We start from the raw sequence: 8,709 nt of genomic DNA, 5'->3' as shown, positions 1-8,709 counted from the left end.
TTTCCCTTCCTGTGAGCTCTGCTTTGGCCTGCTCTGGGCTTTGGCTTCTCCTTACTTCCAGGGGGTGCTGCACCTTCTCTCATGCTCTACCCAAGGGCAGCCAGGACCAGCAGAGGTCAGAGAAGTCTGCTGGTGGGGATCTGCTGCTGGGCAGCAGGGCTTGGCCATGCTGTGCTCTGAAGCTGCTCTCTGGTGGCTCGTTCTGAGGTGCCCCTGCCCACCCCCTCTGCCTGAGCAGCAGAAGATGGACCTGATGGAGCAGGGCCCAAAGGAGAGCCACAGACTTCAGCAGGGGCTTGGAGCAGCTCTGTGAGTGCAGGCTGAGGGAGCTGGGGCTGTGCAGCCTGCAGGAGAGAAGGCTCCAGGCAGAGCTCACAGCAGCCTGCCAGGACCTGAAGGGCTGCAGGAAGGCTGCAGAGGGACTGCTCCCAAAGGGCTGCAGGGCCAGGAGCAGAGGCAATGGTTTGAAATGAGAGCAGAGCAGATTGGGATTGGAGGTGAGGAACAAGTTGTGCCCCAGGAGGCTGCTGGAGCACTGCAGCAGGCTGCCCAGGGAGGTGGTTGAGGCTCCCTGCCTGGAGCTGTTGCAGGTGAGGCTGGAGAGGGCTCTGAGCAACCTGCTCCAGGGGAGGATGTCCCTGCTGCCTGCAGGGCTTGGCCTGGGTGAGCTCTGGGGGTCCCTCCCAGCCCAAACCCTTCTGTGATTTTCCTGTAGGTAATGATGAAATGGTTCATGGGGGTGGGGGGAAGGCCTCCCCTGGAGCTGGGGGTGGGGGGAAGGCCTCCCCTGGAGCTGGGGGTGGGGGGAAGGCCTCCCCTGGAGCTGGGGGTGGGGGGAAGGCCTCCCCTGGAGCTGGGGGTGGGGGGGAAAGGCCTCCCCTGGAGCTGGGGGTGGGGGGAAGGCCTCCCCTGGAGCTCTGTGCTTGGCTGGGGCCAGGCAGGGGCAGGGATCAGTCAGCTGCTGTGGAAAACATCTTCCTGCTGCCCTGAGGCTCTGCCTTGTCTAACCCCAGAGGCTGAGCTCTGCTTTGCTCCAGGGAGGGCTGGGACAAGCAGAGCTCATTACAAAGGGAGGAGCAGAAGCTGGGCACCTGGAGCTGTCTGTGGCGCACACAGCCCTGCTGCTCTAGCAGCTGTCTGCCCAGCTGCTGCTGCCAGGAGGTTAATCCAACTGCTGCAGGTGAGTGCCTGCTCCAGAGGAGCCTTTCCTCTGCCACCAGAGCCAGGGCCTGGGGTCCTGAGAGCCTGGGGGAGGAGGACAGCCCCTGAGCCAGGAGCCTGCTGTGCCTGCCCTGGCTGTGCTCAGCAGGGGCTGAGGCTGGGGGGAGCTGTTCCCCGCTGCTGCTGACACCTTGTGGCTCTCCCAGCCCTGCTCCATGGGGCTCAGGGGTTCACAGCCCCAGGGGAGGAGCTGGGAGAGCAAGGCTGAGCTCTCCCCAGAGCTGGACAGAAGAGAGGGAGAGGACAGTTCAGTGTCCCAGCCCCAGGGTGAGACTGGATCTGTGCCATGAGAGGGGTGGGGAGGGAGCCCCTACCCCTGGGGCCGGGGGTGAAGGACAGGACCCCCCCAGCCCTGCTGCCTCTGCCTGTGTCCTGCTGCCTCTGCCTGTGTCCTGCTTCCCACCCTCAGCTGAGTGACCTGGGACGGTGCTGAACCACTTCTGCCAAGGACAGCAATTAACCTCCTCCCTGAGCTGCTCCCTTTGGAGCCTGCAGCAGAGCACAGAGCCCCCGGAGAGAGCCACAAATAGCAGCGGCGCCGAGGGCAGCCCTCTGCTGCCCGGGGAAGGCTCTGCAGGGGCTGGGGGCTCCTGGGCAGCACAGCAGCAGCTCCTGGGTCACACAGCATCCCTTCCACAGCGTTCCAGCAGGGGGGAGGCACCGCCGGAGATCATCCGCTCCTTGCTCTGCTGCAGGCTCTCAGCCCCAGGGCTCTCAGCCTCTGCTCCTCCCGGAGCTGCTCCAGGCCCCTCTGCAGCTTCCCCCTGCCTCTCCGCAGCAGTTCTCTGTCTCTCCTGACCTGGGGAGCCCAGAGCTGGGCACAGTCCTGCAGCTGCAGCCTCCCCCTGGCAGAGCAGAGGAGCAGAAGCTGCCTCAGCCTGCTGGCCACACTCCACCCCCCCCAGGGCTCCACTGCCCTCCCTGAGCAGGAGGGCACCTTGCTGCCTCCTGGGGAGCTTCTTGCCCCCCAGCACTCCCAGCTCCTTCTCCCCATAGCTGCTCCACTGCTTCAGGAGGTTGTCTCTCCCCAGGGGCAGGACCCTGTCCTTGGGGGTCCCTTCTGCTCCCCTCTCCAGCCTGCCCAGCTGCCCCTGACTGGCAGCACAGCCTGGCAAGCTCCCCCCAGCCGAGTTCATCATCCCTGCCTCACCTTCCCTGCCTGGGGAGCTCCTCTTGCCCTCCTGTTGGACAGCAGTGAGGAGGAGGAGGAGGCAGGGACAGGCAGGAGTGGTGCTCCTCCTGCTGCCCCCCCAGCCCCAAAGAGCCTCTTTTAATAACTGGGCTAAGCAGGGCCCAGCCCCAGCTGGCTCCTGGTGCCAGAGGAACAGATGGCAGCAGCCATTAATATTGCAGACCTGCAGGGGGTCCTCACTCTTTAATCTCCCAAGCTGGGGGGGGGCTGAGGCAGACCCTGACAGCTGCCAGGGCCAGCTCCATCCTCAGCCCCCCAAGGCTTCACACCACCCCAGTATGGAGGGAGAGGGAAGGGACCTCTGGGGATCAGCCAGCCCAAGCCCTGCTCCAGCAGGGCACCCACAGCACAATGCCCAGGGGCACAGTGCCCAGGGGGGGTTGGAAGCTCTCCAGAGGAGACTCCACAGCCTCTCTGGGCAGCCTGCTCCAGGCCTCCAGCAGCCTCACACCAAAGAAGTTTGGTAGCTGTCATCTTGGACCTCCTTGGGCATGGCCAGCACCAAAGACCTCACCAGCAGCAGCTGCTGCCTGCAGGAGCAAGGGGCTGCATGGAGCCCACCTCCCATCCAGGACTGCTGTTGATGGTGGCTCCTGCTGCTGGCCCCACTCAGGCCCCACTCAGGCTCTGCTGCTGGCCCCACTCAGGCCCCACTCAGGCTCTGCTGCTGGCCCCACTCAGGCCCCACTCAGGCTCCTGCTGCTGGCCCCACTCAGGCTCCTGCTGCTGGCCCCACTCAGGCTCTGCTGCTGGCCCCACTCAGGCTCTGCTGCTGGCCCCACTCAGGCCCTGCTGCTGGCAGAAAGTCCTCAGCCCATCCCCAGTGTCACCTCCTGGCCACCCCCAGCCTTGCCTGCAGTGTGGCTGATGTCAGGCAGGATGTGGTCAGCCTTGGGTATCTCTGAGCCCCCTCCCAGGAGCTGGTGGCTTTTGGAGCAGGGGCAGCATGTCCTGAGCTGTGCCCCCCCAGAGCAGCCCCAGGGGTCTTTGCAGCCCAGCAGTGGTGAGACTGTGGCAGTGCCCCCACGGGTGGGGCAGGGCTGGACCAGCCTCAGGCTGTGGCTGCAGGGGGCTCAGGGCTTGGCCACGAAGAGCTCCATTGATCCCTGGCCAAGAGCCAGGTTCCAGCATCCTCCCCTGGAGAAGGAGGGAGGAACAGTGGCTCCAGGAGGCTGCTGGGGAGGCTCTTACGGAAATTGATCACCTGAGGAGGCCAAGGGCTGGCAGAGGAGCCCAGCTCAGCACCATCCTGCTCTCAGCATCTGCTTGGTACAGAGGCTGGTGGAGCTTTGCCTGTGCCCAGGTCGATGCTGTGGGGCCTCAGCCTCCTGCAAGGGAGAGATGGGGCTGGTGCTGTGATGCTCTGGAGGCTTCCTGGGAGAGCCATCCCCTAGCTCCATCAGCTGGAGCTGTGTCCCCTGGATGCCTCCAGCTGCAGCACCCAGAGAGCAGGACCAGAGAGGGGCAGTGGAGCTGGGGAAGGGTCTGGAGAGCAGGGCTGGGGAGGAGCAGCTGAGGGAGATCTCACTGCTCTGTACAGCTCCCTGAGAGGAGGCTGGAGCCAGGTGGGGGTTGTCCTGAATCAGCCTTCACCCCTCCCTCTCAGTCACTCCCCATGGCTGTGCCACTGCTCTCTGCCCCTCCTGCCCTCCACCTGCTGCATCCCAGTCCCCAACTGCTCACCTTTTGCCTTCAGCTTTTCTCTTGTCCCCCTTTTCTTAACTAACTTCCCAGGTGCCCTCTCCCCTCCTCCACTGCCTTCCTTCCCCGGCCAGCAGGGAGGAACCTGAGCAAGTCAGGGGGCGGCAGGGGTGCAGGCAGGGGTGCAGGCAGGGACACCGTCAGGGATGCAGGCAGCAGCAAGGACCTCCCTGGGGGGCTGCTGTGTCCCACTACATGTTCCCGCCCCACCCTACCCCCAGCTTGGGGCCCCGGGGCCGCCGCCGTGCCCCCGTTCCGGCAGCCGCGGGTACCAGGACGCTGCCTCCATCCCGGGCGCTCAGCGGAGCCAAGTCCCGGGGGAGCGGCGGGGGGTGGGGGTGGGCAGGACGCTCCCATTATCCGGCTCCGGCTGTGCTGGAGGCAGCTGGAGCAGCCCTGCATTAATAGATTAGAGAGAGGATTTGGGCTGGGCACCGGCGGGGGCAGAGCTGGCAGCGTGGGCAAGGCCAGGGACGCTCGCTCCGGCGCCGCGCAGGGACGCAGCCAGCGGCTCCGGGCTGACACCGGCCCCGGCAGAGGTAAGCAGAAGGCTCAGCCACGGTGCTGGGGTGCTGCTGGGATGGCCGGGGCGGGCACGGGGGTGCTGCCCCTTCTCTGCCTCCTGAAGAGCCCCCAGCAGGCAGCAGAGCCCGAGTGAGGCCGGGCTGGGGGGCAGGGGGTGCTGGGGGCTGGTCCTTCTCCTGAGGCTGGTTGGGGTTCCAGGGGCTGCTCTGGGGGGGAGCTGGCCTGGGGCAGCCCAAGCTGTGCTCCGTGGGGCTGGTTCTGTGCCTCCCCCAGCCCTTGCCCTGGGGTGCAGGATGGGACCTGTGGACAGCCTTGGGTTCAGCCAGCCCAGGTGCAAGGTGCTGCTGCTGGCTGCTGCCCTCTGCCTGCCGCAGGGCCTGGGGCCAGGGGAAGGTTCCTCTGTGAGGCAGCACAGGGAGCTGGGTGCTCACAAAAGGCCTCATGGCTTGGCTGCTGTGCCTCAGTTTCCCCACTGCTGGGGCAGGCACGGGCAGGGATGTTTGTCTGGCTCCCCAGGCCCATGGGAGCCACTTCCAGAGCTCTGCCCAGCCTAAAATCCCTCCTGGCCCCAACTCGTGGCCAGGCAGAAGGATGGACACCTTCCCATGCCCCACACTGCCTCTGCCTGCTCTGTGCCTCACCCCATCCAAATTGCAGTCAAATGTGGCCAGGTCCTTGGGTTTTGCATGCCCCAGGGGCACAGCACAGCACAACCCCCCCGTGCCCAGCTGGCCCCACAGCCTGCAGGTAAGTGCAGACTGCCTCGGGAGAACAGCCCCAAGAGCTCCAGGAGCTGCCCCACAGCGAGGATGGAAACCTCCCTGGCAGCATGGGGGCCTGCTGGCCCCACCCTGGAGGAGCCTCTCCTTGGGGGTGCAGAGCTGTGCAGGGCCAGGTGGCAGCAACGTCCTCCTCTGCAGCCCCCCCGAGCTCCCAGCTGCTGCCATGGACGAGTGGGACCTGCCCCAGTGGAAGAAGGAGGTGGAGAGCCTGAAGTACCAACTGGCCTACAAGAGGGAGATGTCCTCCAAGACAATCCCTGAGTGAGTGGCTGCCCCCCCTGTGCCCACCCTGCCCCTACCCTGCCCCCCTGCCCCCACCCAGCTCCCACCCTGCCCCCCCCCCCGCCCCCCCATGAGCAGAGCCTGGGGTCTCTCCCCCCAGCCAGAGCCAGCACTCTCCCCCAGGTCACTCCCAAAGCAGGGAGGAATTCCTGACCTCTTTTCTGGCTCTTCAAAGCCTTGTGGCAGAGACTCCCCCAGAGCTGCTGCCCCCAGAGCTGCTGCCCCCAGAGCCACCCCCCCTGCAAAGCCCCCTCCCCACGCCCCTGTGCCAGCTCCTGTCCAGCCACTCCAGCTGCAGTGGTCTCCTGGACAGGCAGCAGCCATGAGACCTCCCCTGCCAGCTGGGTGCCCCCTGAGCCCCCCAGGCTCATCGAGGTGAATGTGCAGGACCCTCCATGCAGAGCTGGAGAGGCCTCAGCCTGCAGAACAAAGCCTGGGGCAGGAGCTTCCCCTCCTTGGCTTGTGCCTCACAGAGTGAGGGGCAGCCAGGAGGGGCTTGGGACCCCCCAGCGGCGACCCCAGCCTCTGCCCCCAGTGCTCTCTTGGCAAAGGGGGCAAAAAAAAGAGCAACTTGAGCAAATCAATGTTAAAAGGTCACCCAGGGGCCACCCAGGGGCCAGCAGAGCAGGGCAGCCACAAACATGGGGGACAAGAGGCTCTGGGTGACCCTGGGCTGTGCTCCAAAGCTCAGCTGGCTGCAGGGCTGCTCAGGCTGCACCCCAACTTCCCTGCCCACCAGCACAGGCTGCACCCCAGCACCCACTTAGGGCTGAGACCACCTCCCCTCTGTCACCTGCCCAGAGCTGGAGGCACCCTCTCCCTCTGTCACCTACCTGGGACCACTTATGGCCACCCTGTCCCTTTGCCACCCACCCATCGCTGCCTTGCAGAGCAGGCTGCACCCCAGAGCAGGCTGCACCCCAGAGCAGGCTGCACCCCAGCACTGCTGCACCCCAGAGCAGGCTGCACCCCAGAGCAGGCTGCTCCCCAGCACTGCTGCACCCCAGAGCAGGCTGCACCCCAGAGCAGGCTGCTCCCCAGCACTGCTGCACCCCAGCACTGCTGCACCCCAGAGCAGGCTGCACCCCAGAGCAGGCTGCACCCCAGCACTGCTGCACCCCAGAGCAGGCTGCACCCCAGAGCAGGCTGCACCCCAGCACTGCTGCACCCCAGAGCAGGCTGCACCCCAGAGCAGGCTGCTCCCCAGCACTGCTGCACCCCAGAGCAGGCTGCTCCCCAGAGCAGGCTGCTCCCCAGCACTGCTGCACCCCAGAGCAGGCTGCTCCCCAGCATTGCTCCCACTGGAGCAGCTCCCCCCAGCCCTCCCCATTCTGCTCCTGCACAGCCCCTGCCCTGTGTCCCTTGCTCCGTGCCCCTCAGAGGGGATGACACAATGGAGGAGGCTGAGGGGAGACCTCACTGTGCTCCCTGAGGGGAGGCTGCAGTGAGGGGAGGTTGGCAGTGAAGCTGGGCAGGGTCTGCAGGGGGCTGGGGAGGAGCAGCTGGGGGAGCTGGGGGGGTGCAGGCTGGGGGAGACCTCCTTGCTCCCTGCAGCTCCCTGAGGGGAGGCTGGAGCCGGGGGGGGTGGGCTCTGCTCCCCACTGTTTGTGAGAGCAGCTGGCCTCAAACTGTGCCAGGGGAGGGCCGGGTTGGGCACTAGGAACAATTCCTTTGGTGCCAGAGGCTGCCCGGGGGGGTGGTGGAGGTGTCCCAGAGCCCTGTGGCCATGGCCCCTGGGGCCAGGGGTTGTGGCCAGGGTGGTGCTGGGGTGGTGCTGGGCTGGGGCTGGGCTGGGTGGTCCTGGAGGTCTTTCCCCACCCAAACAACTCTGAGTCTGCAAAGCGCTTTCGGCACCCCCGCGGCTGGGGCTGTGCCCACCCCTCCCCCCCAGGTTCGTCAAGTGGATCGAGGACGGAATCCCCGAGGATCCCTTCCTGAACCCGGAGCTGATGAAGAACAATCCCTGGGTGGAGAAAGGCAAATGCAGCATCCTGTGAGGGCTCAGCACCGCGCTCAGCACCGCGCTCAGCACCGCCGCCTCTGCCCCCCGAGCTGAACGCTCATTCGTAGTAGTTGGCTTCCCACGGAGCGTCTGAACCCAGCCCCTGCCGCCCCCAGCCCCTGCTGCCCCCCGGCCCCTGCCGCCCCCAGCCCCTGCTGCCCCCCGGCCCCTGCTGCCCCCCCGGCCCCTGCCGCCCCCCCAGCCCCTGCCGCCCCCCGGCCCCTGCTGCCCCCAGCCCCTGCCCTCCCCGGCCCCTGCCGCCCCCCGGCCCCTGCTGCCCCCCGGCCCCTGCCCTCCCCAGCCCCTGCTGCCCCCCGGCCCCTGCCCTCCCCAGCCCCTGCTGCCCCCTGGCCCCTGCTGCCCCCAGCCCCTGCCCTCCCCAGCCCCTGCCGCCCCCCCGGCCCCTGCTGCCCCCCGGCCCCTGCCCTCCCCAGCCCCTGCCCTCCCCAGCCCCTGCCCTCCCCAGCCCCTGCTGCCCCCAGCCCCTGCCTGCAGGAGTGGAAGTGTTGCTGTTTCACCGGGAGGGGCCATGGAGACCCCCGGAGGGGTTGGGGGTTAGGGACAGCAAAGCTTCCCCCGGGGCTGAGCTGCAGTTTCCCGCTGGGAGCCTGCCCCAGGGAGCAAGGCTGAGCCTGCAGCCCGGGAAGGGCAACAGAGGCAAACCCCAACCTCTGCTGATGAAGATTGGCAGCACCCTGAGAGATCCTTTTGTACCCCGGGGGGGAGAGCACTCTGCAGCCCCCCAGCTGCAGCACAGCACCTGCAGGGCTGGAGATGGAATAAAGGAGCAGCACTTGGCCTTGGCTTGGCCTTGGCTTGGGGCTGGGCTGGGGCTGGGTTGGGGCTGGGTTGGGTTGGGTTGGGGCTGGTTTGGGGCTGGGCTGGGGCTGGGTTGGGGCTGGGTTGGGTTGGGGCTGGGCTGGGGCTGGGTTGGGGTTGGTTTGGGGCTGGGTTTGGGGTGGGGTTGGGTTGGGGCTGGGTTGGGGCTGGGTTGGGCTTGGTTT

At 66.9% G+C, this 8,709-nt stretch overlaps 1 protein-coding gene across 1 annotated transcript; it reads left to right on the top strand.

The window, feature by feature from the left end:
* Window positions 1-4,512: 4,512 nt before the first annotated feature.
* Window positions 4,513-8,502, top strand: LOC137456730 (guanine nucleotide-binding protein G(I)/G(S)/G(O) subunit gamma-13). Its single transcript, XM_068168319.1, has 3 exons — window positions 4,513-4,653; window positions 5,560-5,682; window positions 7,595-8,502. The coding sequence occupies exons 2-3, from the start codon at window positions 5,585-5,587 to the stop codon at window positions 7,698-7,700; spliced, it is 204 nt and encodes a 67-aa protein (XP_068024420.1). The 5' UTR covers window positions 4,513-4,653; window positions 5,560-5,584; the 3' UTR covers window positions 7,701-8,502.
* Window positions 8,503-8,709: the final 207 nt, after the last annotated feature.

Source organism: Melanerpes formicivorus, unplaced genomic scaffold (genome assembly GCF_026170545.1).
Source record: "Melanerpes formicivorus ecotype bairdi unplaced genomic scaffold, bMelFor1.0.p_v2 SCAF_135, whole genome shotgun sequence".
NCBI lineage: Eukaryota > Metazoa > Chordata > Aves > Piciformes > Picidae > Melanerpes > Melanerpes formicivorus.
The sequence above is the reverse complement of the archived record's forward strand: the minus strand, read 5'-3'. Positions and strand labels throughout refer to the sequence as shown.